The sequence below is a fragment of the Cibotium barometz genome, chromosome 46 (assembly GCF_041138505.1).
Source record: "Cibotium barometz isolate CiBa-2024 chromosome 46, ASM4113850v1, whole genome shotgun sequence".
NCBI lineage: Eukaryota > Viridiplantae > Streptophyta > Polypodiopsida > Cyatheales > Cibotiaceae > Cibotium > Cibotium barometz.
The window spans coordinates 2,648,323-2,661,055 of NC_141091.1; the positions used below are offsets into that span (position 1 = coordinate 2,648,323).

At 48.7% G+C, this 12,733-nt stretch overlaps 1 protein-coding gene across 3 annotated transcripts in view; it reads right to left on the minus strand.

Annotated features, from left to right (window-relative positions):
* The window catches only part of PANK2 (pantothenate kinase 2), a 186,611-nt gene that overhangs the window by 73,498 nt on the left and 100,380 nt on the right, over positions 1 to 12,733 (minus strand). For all 3 annotated transcript variants that reach the window (XM_086783647.1, XM_086783648.1, XM_086783646.1), the window contains exons 12-14: positions 2,426 to 2,470; positions 2,235 to 2,283; positions 2,012 to 2,094 (exon numbers count right to left, since the gene is read on the minus strand). In XM_086783647.1, the coding sequence (XP_086639773.1) occupies positions 2,012 to 2,094; positions 2,235 to 2,283; positions 2,426 to 2,470 (177 nt within the window). The remainder of the gene's footprint in view (positions 1 to 2,011; positions 2,095 to 2,234; positions 2,284 to 2,425; positions 2,471 to 12,733) is intronic.

Sequence of the window (12,733 nt, forward strand, 5' to 3'; positions counted from 1 at the left end):
ATATAACATTTCATTTCTCTCTCTCTCTCTCTCTCTTCACAGGACTATCACTGCACTCCAGCTACGCCAGATCCGGATTGGAGACAACATAACATTTCATTTCATTTCATTTCTCTCTCTCTCTCTCTTCACAAGACTATCGCTGCCCTACAGCTACGCCAGATCCGGATTGGAGACAACCGGCCAGCTTAGTCCGCCCGTTGATTCATCGTTTTTCAGAGCCAGTAGAGATAACCATTGCTGCCTCTCCGGTGAGGGCTCTCCCTCCCGAGACCCCCCCCCCCCCCCCCCCCAAAGGGTGTTGGGACAACCAGTTGACTACAGTTTTTCCTAGTGCCTCCCCGTTGACAGAACTGAAATGTTATGTTCGAGGAGACACGCTCCCATCCGCATGTGTCGCGTTATACCACTCCAGACCCTCCACCCCAGAGAGTGGCGCAACGATATTCTCCTTCTTACTGAGTGCAGCACAAAGAACGGATTGGTGCACGGAGTTAGTGTCCACCGCTATACAAGAACAGGCCATAGAGCTATCGCATCATCTGCACAACCTACGTACCACTGATGTGCCTACCCACGTCTGGCCTTTGGCTCAAATGGAGTTGGGGGGCTCAGACCTTAGGGATCAGGCAAGGGAGATGGTGTCCTCCAGCCTGGAGGTGCTACTTTTTGAGTTTCTTCATGCTTCAGTGGCAGTACCACTTCCCCCCTCCTACAGATACGTGCATTGTGGCAGGTGGAGTCCAGAGTATGCCTACTCTAGGGCTCGAACAGAGTGGATCCACATGGAGGCCAAGACACATGCCCATCTTGTGCGGCTTCATCCCGGGACCGACAATGACTACTCTCCATCAACACCCATCCCCAAGACTCTTCAAGTTGAGGGCAGTTCCAATAGTTCCGCTTCCACCGCTCTTAGCTATGCGGATTGTCTCATGGAACATTCAGGGTTTGGGGGCCCACAATGCTTCCAAAGGTAAAATTGATGGACCCATTGACATTCTCTTCATACAGGAGCACCATCTTTCAGAGGGACGCACCTGCCATTGCGGGAAGCTCTTGCAAGGCAAGAGTCACACCTTCTGGTCCCACTCTTTCGGCCCCTCTGGGACACAAGGTGGAGTATGCATCTCTGTCGGGCTTTGGCATGGTATCTGTACTCCACCCGCCACTCCTCTATGGATTTGAGCACTGTACGGGCGGTAGCCAGCTGACTCTCAATCCACGGGCTATCAGGTGCACTCTCCTAAAGCCGTTGTAGAGAGGCAAGACCCCTACGAATACTCCTCTCCTGCTCTCAGAAGCTAGCCAATCTGCTCTGTGTTGCCTCCTGTAAAAGACAGCTAATATCTCCAAAGCCTGCATCTAGAGCGCCTACGGTTGCTCCTGAGTAAAAATCAAGCCTCTTCCAAATCCCCTCTATCCTACTTCAGATCTTTGGGTCCTTCCTGGATAAGGCTGTCTAGAATCCAGGTACTCACATGTATGTCTTGTCTCCAGGGGTCATCCAGGGATAGAATAACCGGCGGATGGTCGAGAAAAGTAGTGCCGGCCAAAATACCAATCATGCCACCACGCCCTGCAAAAGTGCCGTGAGGCCTTCCTGAGGATCTGGCATTATGGTCCCTTTCACACTGATAGCGGTGGCGAGCCCACTTGGCATTATAGACCAGTTGTGTGGTTGTTCCCCCTCCCCCCATTGTATGAGATAGCCTTCTCCTCCTAGAGCGGCCAGCCGGAGGAGAAGAGCATCCTCTGCTTTTATGCATCTCGACTCTCGTTTCCCATTTGAGGACGAGTTAGTATGTAGCCATTTTGGCTGTTTTCTCAGTATCTAATAGAAGGATCTTTTTCCCGGGAAAAAAAAAAGGAAGAGATATCATTAACATCTAAATTACCCTGCAAGGTGCATGGAATGCCTGAGCAAGAGCATCTCCCCTAGAGTATTTGGTATGTTGTCAACAGATTAGCAATCATTATCATCTAAATGCAAAAAAATAAATTAAAAAACCTTGCAAGGTGTGCACGGAATGCCTGTGCAAAAGCATCTCCCCTACGCATCGCGTCATCAGTGGCACCCTCACAAGCAACAGCCTTCAAACACACAAGCTGCTTGGTTAGGAAACCTTTACTGCCAGATTCTCTTGCATATTACCCCATAGCTTGTTTGTTGTGTACAAACTAATGATATGACCTGTACACAATCCCAAAGAGCTTTTGAAGATCATACTCACCGTATCAACTAGTGTTGGCAAATGATCAGAGAGAATGCTAAACCAGTATCTGTAGAATTTTAAAAGGGAAATTACAAACATAAAAAAATCCGAATCATGGCACATTACAAATCAAAATAGTTGTTCGAATTCAGATTATTTTATGGTTTTGAAACCAGAAAAAGAAATAGAGGTGCAGCAACAAGACTTACTCTCTCTCATCATCCTGACTCAAATCTACAGTATTGGGTTCGTATCTGCAAAACATTATAGAAAAGGTTTATTGACAAGCATTTAATTCACACTTCAGAGAGCCGAAATGAAGTACACTACCACTCTAAGCATACATGTGGCGATGATATAAAGAAGTGCAAATATCAGGGACAAGAATGTGTAGGAGCTTAGCCGTCCCCCTGCACCCTCGCTTGTCCCCATTGCCAAGCCCAATGCTGCTGCCCCCCGCTAGCCTTGAACACCTCGCCTCACCCTTTCATTTTGGCTTCACCATTTTTGTGCTTAGCAAGATTTTGACAGCCTTTAATCCCCCCCCCCCCCTTGGAGGACTCCATGGCACCTGCTCCACTTCCCCAACCAAGGACACCCTCAACTTCTTTTTGTAAAAGGTGAGTTCCCAATTTAATTGCAACTCTTGAATCCTTTACTCTTATGGATAGTATGTTTGAAAGCAAACCAGCCCAAGGCCATCTTTGAGACAACCTACCTGCAAGCAGGGCTGCACTGCAGGTACTTCCAATTGAGTTTGACTCCCAGCCTTGGTCAAGCAGCATTTAACACCCAAGACCCCTGGCATTACACGTTGCTACATTCCCACCCCAAGTCCCGACATTGAACCAAACCTTGCTGATGCTAAATTCCCAGTGACAATCTACTACCCTCGCCTGCCCAGAATCCAGAGAGTACCATGAACTCTTAACGTTCATTGGCCAGCATCTGGGACATAAGACCGTAACCTCTACCCTAACATGGCAATCAAAATCCCAACTCTTAGGCGGATTATTTCTTCTCCAGAGAAGCTTCACCTATCCCTGAACTAAGATGATTCTATTGTCACTCACCACATTACATTCCACAAAAATAAGAACAGGCAAGCATACCAATCAATCTAAAACTCTGGTATCCATCTTTAGCTAACAACCATAAACTTGGCAAGAAATTGAAGTGAACTACTCTCTCTCTCTCTCTCTCTCTACTTGATATACATTTTCCAGTATTTTCTACTCAGTATCATCTAGGAGTCTTACTTACAGTTCTTACAACTGTAAAATAGTCAGTTTATTGTACTTTCCAGTTTCATTTGGTTGTTCTCTTTGATGAGACACCAACTTCAGATGTCTTCTCAGTTTTGGTGTCATAGGCCATCATGGCCTCTTAGAGACGTCAATATATCATTTCATTTCATTTCTCTCTCTCTCTCTCTCTCTATAGTTTTCTTTTCTTTTCTCTCTCTCTCTCTCTCTCTCTCTCTCTCTCTCTCTCTCTCTCTCTCTCTCTCTCTCTCTCCACGCTGCCTCTCTCCCTGTTCGCTGTACGCCGCCGCCGCCGCCACCCTGCTCTCTTCCCCCCTCCCCGCCATTTCGCCTGCCCGCCTGTTTCGCTCGCATCTCTCTCTCCCTGTTCGCTGTACGCCGCCGCCGCCGCCGCCACCTCGCTTCCCCCCTCCCCGCCATTTCGCCTGTGCCTCTGCCCACCGCTGCCCTGTTCGCTGTACGCCGCCGCCGCCACCCTGCTCGCTTCCCCCGCCTGCTGACCTGTTCGCTGTACGCCGCACAGGTCTGCTGGGAATGGCCACCCTTGCTCTCCGTTAGGCTGTGTGCTCAGGCCCCCAAGGCAGCAGCATAACTCTCTCTCTCTCACTTCTTCCATGGCTTCACCCTTGCGCAACCCGACGAAGGCGACCTTTATGGTCACAAACAAGAGGATAACAAATGTGGAAAAGGAAATGAAGGAATGGAAGGCAGAGATGGAGGGATGGTGGAAGGAGAAAGCAAACTTTCTCCAAATGGTATTCAATGAGGGTAAGCGGTGGAAAGAGGAGAAGGAGGACCTCATAGCGGAAGTCAAAGACCTTCACGGGGAAGTCAACACGCTCAAAGGCGTAATTTCAGCTCTTCAGAGGGAGCTTGCAGAGGCCAAGGCAAATGGTGGACTTGAAGAAGGTGAAATTCAGCCATCCATGATAGAAGAGCTCAAGGTTATCAAGGAACAAGTACGGGCAATTAAGGAAGAAGAGAAGCAACAGGAAGCAAAGACTTCCTCATGGGTGGAGGTCATCACCAAGACGCAAAAGAAGATGGATGAAGCGGAGAAGTGGATAGAGGTCGCCAAGAAGGGTAAAGGTAAGGAGATAACAACCCCTACACCTACAATCATTAATATGACTTTGGAAGAGGAACAACGAAGACGTACACGTGCTTTGCATGTGAGGATTACCGGCCTTAAAGACGGGGATAAAGTTGAAGAGGAGGTGAAAGAGCTTATGGTGTTGATGGGGATTGACAGTCCGACACACGCAAAAGCCTGGAGAGTGGGCAAAAAAAGCGGAGGCAACGGGGAAACATCAAAGGAAAGAGCTCTCATACTTCGCTTCCCTTCTATTGAGGCGAAGAAGGAGTTCTTGAAAAGACGACCCACTTTAAAGAATACAGGCATTTTTCTTGGTGATGATCTTACTCTTTCACAGCTTGCACATATGAAGGAAGTCATGCCAGAGATTAGAGCAGCAAGAGAAAAGGGTAAGATAGCATTTTATAGAGAAGGGAGGGTGGTCATCGTGGAGCGACGCTCTACATGACGGTGCGAGACCTATGGGACCAAATTAAAGCTGGCAGCCTGGAACTGCAATGGATCCCTCAGACTTGATGTAGGTGCCTTTGAGGACAGCTTTACAGATAGAGATATAGTCTTCTACTCGGAGACTCACCAGGCCCCTGGTCAGATGATGCCACAGGTGACAGGATACAGATGGGAGACAGCTTGCAGAGTAGGGACGAGATCGGTACACAGTAGTAGAGGATCAGGAGGGGTGGCAGTTCTTTTCAGGGAGGAGCTGCAACCGCTTATACACATAGTTCGGAGAGATGATCAGGCCAGATATATGTGGGTGAGACTGAGGGCCGACACAGGCAGATTCCTGTATATTGCCATATGCTATTTTGCTCCTAGTACATCGACATATGCAGCACCTAGAGGGCAGTCTCCTTTCTCTGTGCTAGATGATGACATATGGGAGTTCTCTAGGGATGGAGACATCATCCTGCTAGGGGACTTTAATGCCCGGACGGGCAACCGCCAGACAGCCTTTTATGATACCTCGGAGGAGATGCTGAGAGAGTTGGACACTCTGGATATGGGATTAGACAGAAGCTCACAGGATGTGGAGTGCACAGAGTATGGGAGATATTTGGTAGATATGGGGACTGCGCATGGCTTGGCCATACTTAATGGCTTGCAGAGGTTTCCGTCAGCAGCTGGATTTACTTGCTTTCCACATAGACATGGTGCTAGCACAGTGGATTATGTTATGGCTATGCCCAGCTTTGTTTCATGCATTGAGGACTTCACAGTTGGATCTCGGCCCATTGGGGTAGTAGTGGATCATGCATTGTTGACATTGACTATCTCTTTTCACTTTACCACAGCTCAGAGGACACGAGGGGCAGATCACACTCGATATACTTTTACCTCAGAGACTGATGCTGTCTACACAGATGGGATTTATAGACGTCTGTACACAGAGGAGCCAGGGAGACCTTTGGAGGAGTTGACCCATATACTGACAGAGACTTTACATGATGCAGCGAGAGAGGCATATCCACATACTCGGCCTGGACAGAGACAGCATTCTAGATGTATGCCCCAGAACAGCTGGTATGATGAGGAGTGCAGAGAGACCAGAGCCCGACTGCAGCGGGAGGTTGCTTTGGGAGTCACTACTTACCGACAGTCACGTATTGCCTTCCGACGCCTTGTGCGAAGGAAGAAGCGGGCCTTCCTTGCTCAGCTAGAGCAGGAATTATACCAGCTGTTCTTGAGCCAGGATTCGAGGGAGGCTTGGCGTCTGTTTCATGAGTCCTCCCCTGCTTTGGCCATCACTTCTACAGAGGTCTGGGGTAGTTATGCAGCATCTCTATATACAGTTCCTGGACAGACACCTTTTCCTGACCCGCCAGCACCATGCCCACAGACATGTACTTTCTTTACCGCAGAGATGGTAAGGAAGGCCATTGATAGGATGAAGACTGGGAGAGCATATGATCACGATGGATTGGTTGCTGAGCACTTTATTCATGCGAGAGACATGCTGGCAGAGCTTCTAGCAGTGATGTTCAATCGTGCTATGTGCGAAGGCTTACCCGAGACTTGGAGTAGGTCCACCATCGTGCCTATCTTCAAGTCAGGGGACCCTATGCAGCCAGGGAATTATCGCACTATTATGATTGGTCACACACTAGCACGATTGTATGCATCCATTCTTGAGCAGCAGTTGAGTAGATGGGCAGAGAGAGCTGGCATTCGAGCAGAGGGACAGGCAGGGTTCAGGAGAGGTTTCTCTACTCTTGACCACATCTTGACTCTCCGGGCCATTATTGAGGAGGGCAGGTCGCATGGGCGACGGATTTATTGTAGCTTTGTGGACTTCCGCAAAGCATTTGATACAGTGCCCAGAGCCAGATTGATGAGGCGATTACAGGAGATGGGGGTACCCACAGAGCTCATATGGGGAATTATGGCTTTATACAGATCAGTTGCAGGACAGCTACGCACCCCAGAGGGGGTCTCTACTTTGGTTCACTCCACTATAGGAGTGAAGCAAGGTTGCCCGTTATCTCCTTCACTGTTTGGTATGTATGTGGATGAGGCTTCTGACTACATTGAGAGATTGGGGGACAGAGGAGCCCAGCTAGCAGGTACATGGATCCCACTATTGTTATATGCTGATGATATTGTGTTGATCTCTGACTCTCCTGAGGGTATGCAGCGTCATCTGGATGCTTTACATGAGTTTGCACATGATAGTGGATTGTCTGTCAACCTTGGCAAAACCAAGGTTATGGTGTTTAACACCACGCCACAGTGGGTTAGGCGATCAGCTCCCACATTTACATATGGGCAGGAGATTGTGGAGTATACAGATGCATATACATATCTTGGGGTAGTATTCAGTGGGCCAGTGTTTTCGATGAGGAGAGCAGCAGAGACTAGATTGACTAGAGCACATGCAGCCCTGGGTGGTTTGGAGAGGATGTGTTCGCAGGTTCAGTTTCAGGAACCTCGAACAAAACTCTGGCTTTTTGACACTCTAGTGACATCAGCTATGCTTTATGGAGTGCAGATATGGGGACCTTCAGTGGGCCATCACAGCGCAGGCGGGTGGAGAGGTATGGAGAGGCCTTTGGTATCTATGATTGCTAGGCTTATTAGAGCCAAGGCTGTGGTACCTCATGAGATTATTCGAGCAGAGCTGGCGGCTGCCCCTCTGGTGATTGAGGCTCTTACGAGATCAGTCTCCTACATACATGGCTTGTGGGATCTCCCCCGAGACAGATATGCACGCCTCGCCCTGGAGTCCTCCCGACAGTTAGCTTTACAGGGAGACACGGCTTGTTGGTATGGACAGATGACATCTTGGTTCCAGGCACATGGTTTTAGCATGGACAGATTGCCTCCCTTCCAGTATTCTCTGGAGGCACCCTCTCTCACTCTTACACGGACAGAGATTACCAGACTCATCCGTCAGGATTTAGTTCAGCTGGACATTAGGAGGACATGGATACAGCCGACTGAGGAGCTGGGCACGAAGATGGCTTTCTACAGAGAACATTTTCTTCAGCTCACAGCAGATGGTTTTGTGATCAGACCCAGTTACATGGATGTACACTTGTCTCATGCAGTACGATGTGCTATTGGTCAGATTCGCACATCCTCACACCAGCTTGAGATTGAGATTGGCCGATATAGAGGTATACCAGCTGAGGCCAGGATATGCCGAGTATGCCATGGGGAGCCAGAGACAGAGCTGCATTATATATGCCATTGTACTGCATACTATGAGATACGTGGTCGTTTCCACTGTTTATTCAGAGAGGGTTTTGGACCACTTTCCAGAGTCATGGGGTACCAGGACCAGAGGTGTTTGGGATTGTTCTTGCTTGAGCTGCGGAGACATAGAGATAGCCTGCTTAGGCGCACAGAGAGCCAGACTCAGAGGCACATTACAGACTTCTTTAGTCCGGCCATCACTGCGCCAGATGGACCACAGCAGCAGCAGGACATGGATACCGCCCACACCAGGGGTACACTGATTGATCGTGCGATTGAGCTTGGGTGGTCCAGACGCCCACGACCACGGAGGAGGGCATCCCAGCATAGACGGAGGTTGCAGCGGCAGATTCGGATTATTCTTGCGAGGCATGCGAGACACCCGGTCAGGGTGCTGACCACAGAGGATATTGAGGAGATCCGCCAGTGTCCGATGCGGCACATATTATGAGATGGAGGTACCTCCATAGTGTACCTTCCAGTTCCAGTTTCATTTTCTAGGTGCCAGTAGTATCATCTTTATTTTTCATTTTCTGGGTTTTTTTATCCAGACATTGTATCAGATCCACCATGATGTAACTTTTGGTCTCATAGGTCATTATGGCCTTTTGAAGACGTTAATATAACATTTCATTTCATTTCATTTCTCTCTCTCTCTCTCTCTCTCTCTCTCTCTCTCTCTCCCCGGCGCAGCACTGCCCCACAGAACAGTTGGTATGATGATGAGTGTCGTGAGACACGAGCACTGCTACACATGCATAGACAGGCCAGGGTGATCTTTCGGCGCCTTGTGCGGAGGAAGAAACGAGCCTACCTGGCTAAGGTAGAGGAGGAGATCTACCAACTCTTCCTGGGGAAAGACAGCAAGAGGGCATGGAAGATGTTTCAGAAGAGACAGCCTGGTACTCCGATTACTGCACCTGAGGCATGGCATACTTATGCTAGAGAGCTATATGATGCACCAGGACAGCCCCCCCTCCACTGGGAGCTAGACCGGCTAGCAGCACCTTTTTTACTATGCGGATGGTGCTAGATGCGATAGACAGTTTACAAAATGGAAAGGCACAGGATCATGATGGGCTAGTTGGAGAGCATTTCTCATATGCGCGCGACACTTTGGCTCCACTCATCGTACATGTGTTTAATCGTGCCATTTGTGAGGGTTTCCCGGCAAGCTGGATAGAGCATATCATTGTACCACTCTTTAAGAGTGGGGACCCCATAGTACCAGGCAATTACAAGACGATCATGATTGGTCATTACTTGGCCAAACTATATGGCTCTATATTGGAGTCGGAGTTGAGCCGCTGGGCAGAGAGGCATGGTCATCGAGCACACGGACAGGCCGGCTTCAGGAGAGGATTTACTACCTTGGATCACATACTGACACTTCGGGCACTTATTGAAGAGGGCAAGGCACAGAAGAGAAGGATATACTGCTGCTTTGTGGACTTCTGCAAAGCCTTCAATACCGTACCACGTGCCAGGCTTATGTACAGATTGCATGACATTGAGGTACCCGAGGATATGCAGTGGGGGATAAATGCTTTGTATGAGTCTGTGACAGGCAGAGTCCAAGCTCCAGGGGACTATCCGATATGGTGACCAGCACGATAGGGGTGAAGCAGGGATGCCCACTATCACCCACCCTCTTTGGACTATACATTGATGTGGTCTCTGATTATGTAGACAGATTGGGAGGCCCAGGGGCATGCCTGGCAAGGGTGTTGATACCCATCTTGTTATATGCTGATGATATTGTTCTAATCTCAGACTCTCCGGAGGGATTACAGAGACACCTGGATGCATTACACGCTTTCTGTGCAGATAGAGATCTGACAGTGAACCTTGGGAAAACCAAGGTTATGGTGTTTAACACCACACAGGCATGGGTAACGAAATCAGAGCCTCAGTTCACTTTCCGAGGGGAGCCGGTTGAGTACGTCAAGTCATATGTCTCCTTGGGAGTTACTTTCACTGGACCGCGTTTCTCCCTGAAGGAGGTAGCAACAACTAGATTAGCTCAATGGCATGCAGCCTTGGGGGCACTTGAGAGGCAGTGTGCACACATACAGTTTCAGGAGGCACACACCAAATTGTGGCTATTTGATACGCTTGTTGTCACACTGACCCTCCTGTACGGAGCTCCAATTTGGGCGCCCAGCATACATCACAAATCTCAAAGGGGGACGGACGAGGGATGAAGGCAAATGGAGAGACCACTGATTATGATGATTGCCCGCATGATTCGGAGCAAATCACCAGTACCACATGAGATTGTTCGGGCTAAGCTAGGTGCCGCACCAGTAGTGACCGAGGCCCTATTCCAGGCAGTTACCTTTTTACAGCGGCTATGGGAGCTCCCTCAGCAAAGGTACTCCCAATTGGCATTGACCTCATCCATACAGTTGGCAAAGGATGGAGATACTCATTGCTGGTACGCTCAGATGAGATCATGGTTTGACCTACATGGCTTGCGGATAGAGGCACTACCACCCTTTCAGTACAGTCTGGATTGTCCATTTTTGGATCTCACCCTCTCAGAGCAAAACCGCGTGATCAAGATGGATATCATCAGAGTGGACACAGAGAGGACATGGACTAGTCCCCTTGAGCCCTTAGGCACGAAAATGGCTCATTACAAGAGCCATTTTCTACACCTCTCACCAGATGATTTTATCACCTGCCGGGCGTACATGGATGTACACCTATCACATGGGATACGTTGTGCCATTGGACAGATCCGGACCTCATCACACCAGCTGCGGATTGAGACAGGGCATGTCATGACCCTGTGAAATTCGAACAGCACAAGTGTGGGCATGGTGGTCAGTGAGCAAGATAATTTTTTAAAGATTCATACTTGGGTGTCCGGACAAAAAGGTAACATGTGTGGACAACCCCAAGTGTGAAGGGGGACCAAGGGATTAAACTTTATAAGGTTTATAACCTTGGGTGGCCCTTAGAAAGTTTTAAAAACTATAAGGGCCACTAGGATAATTATGGAGGGGGGGCTACTCCACTTTTAGAGTACACGCCTCCCTCTCCATCTCTCTCTCTTGCTTTTGGAAAAGGGAGTCGGCTGGCTGCGTGGAGAAGAGGCTGGTACAGGTCGCCTGAAGGAGAGCCGTACAGTACAGCAGCTGCTACAGGGCGACAGGTACGGATAGGTACAGGCTGGTACAGGTGCTGCAGGTACAGGCGGCGTCTCATACAAGCAGCTGCTGCAGGTTTTCTGACGCAGGTGGCTGCAGGTCAACTGGTGCATGCGGATACAGGCAGTGCAGGCCAGCAGGTACAGGCAGCCGCTTGTCAGTGGCAGCAGGTCGGTTGGTGCAGAACTGTGCAGGGTAGCTGGTGCAAGTTGAATCCTTCTTTTTCTCTCTCTTCTTCTCTTCCCCTCGTGTGAGCTCTGGAGGGCAAAGGCGGGTGGCTGCACTTTCAAAACAGCATACTTTATACTGGACTAAGGGACAGCACAGTCAATCTGCTGAATATCTCTCTCTCTCTTTCCACTGGCTTACGACTGCTTCAGAGTTGTTTCTTCTGGCCCTTTGTGAGAGGAGGGGTGTGGCAGTTTGAAGGGTGGAAACAGAGTTAGATAGTGGATTTGTTCTTTGGCTGAGTTTGAAGCTATGATCATGGAACAACCAGAAGCGTGCTCAAGGCTTCCTTGTTGCATTGTCTTGGTTGATTAGAGGAGACAGCAGTGTGTTGCTTTTGTGGGACATAGATCTGTATGTATATCCTCTATGCTAAGAGGTCTTGAGGGTTGTCAGATTGGACATGCACAGGTTTCTTTTCCTTGACTGGCTTTGTCGTACTTAGTTAAGCTTTTCCACTGAAATTGAATAAAGAAATACCGAAAGGGGCGCCAAGCTTTGGGGCCAACAGGTGTCGTTCTCCTTTTTGTTTTGGAGCATTCTAGCTCTTGTTTATTTGTTAATTGTCTGGACTACAATTGGATAGGTGATTGCTAGTCTACGGCACTTTGGTTTCTACCAAAGGCCGGTTTTAAGGTTCCGTTTGCTGGGACCCATCATCAACTTTCTATGCGTTACTCACTGGAGTCTCATCTGGATTTAAAGGAAGTAAAAGCTCAAGCAAGAAATCTGAAAAGTCAGGGCATGCTTCGCGTGATATAAAAGGGTCTACAGAGAAGCGGTATAAGAAGTTACTAATGCCCAAAAGAACTCCCGAGGAGAGACAGGCTTTGATGGATGCTAGGAAGTGCTTTTTCTGTACAGAGGAGGGACATATGTCTTTTAATTGTCCCAAGCGTAAGTCCCAAAAGGACTTTGATACTAAAGGGGAGTCCAAGTCTAAGAAACCAAAGCCTTCTACAAGGTTAAAAGCAGTGGCTTTGGTCCCCATGGTTTCTATTGAATTACAATCATCTTCATGATCATTCATATACACAGGGTCATCTCCTATCCCTATATTAGTCTTTAAAATAGGTT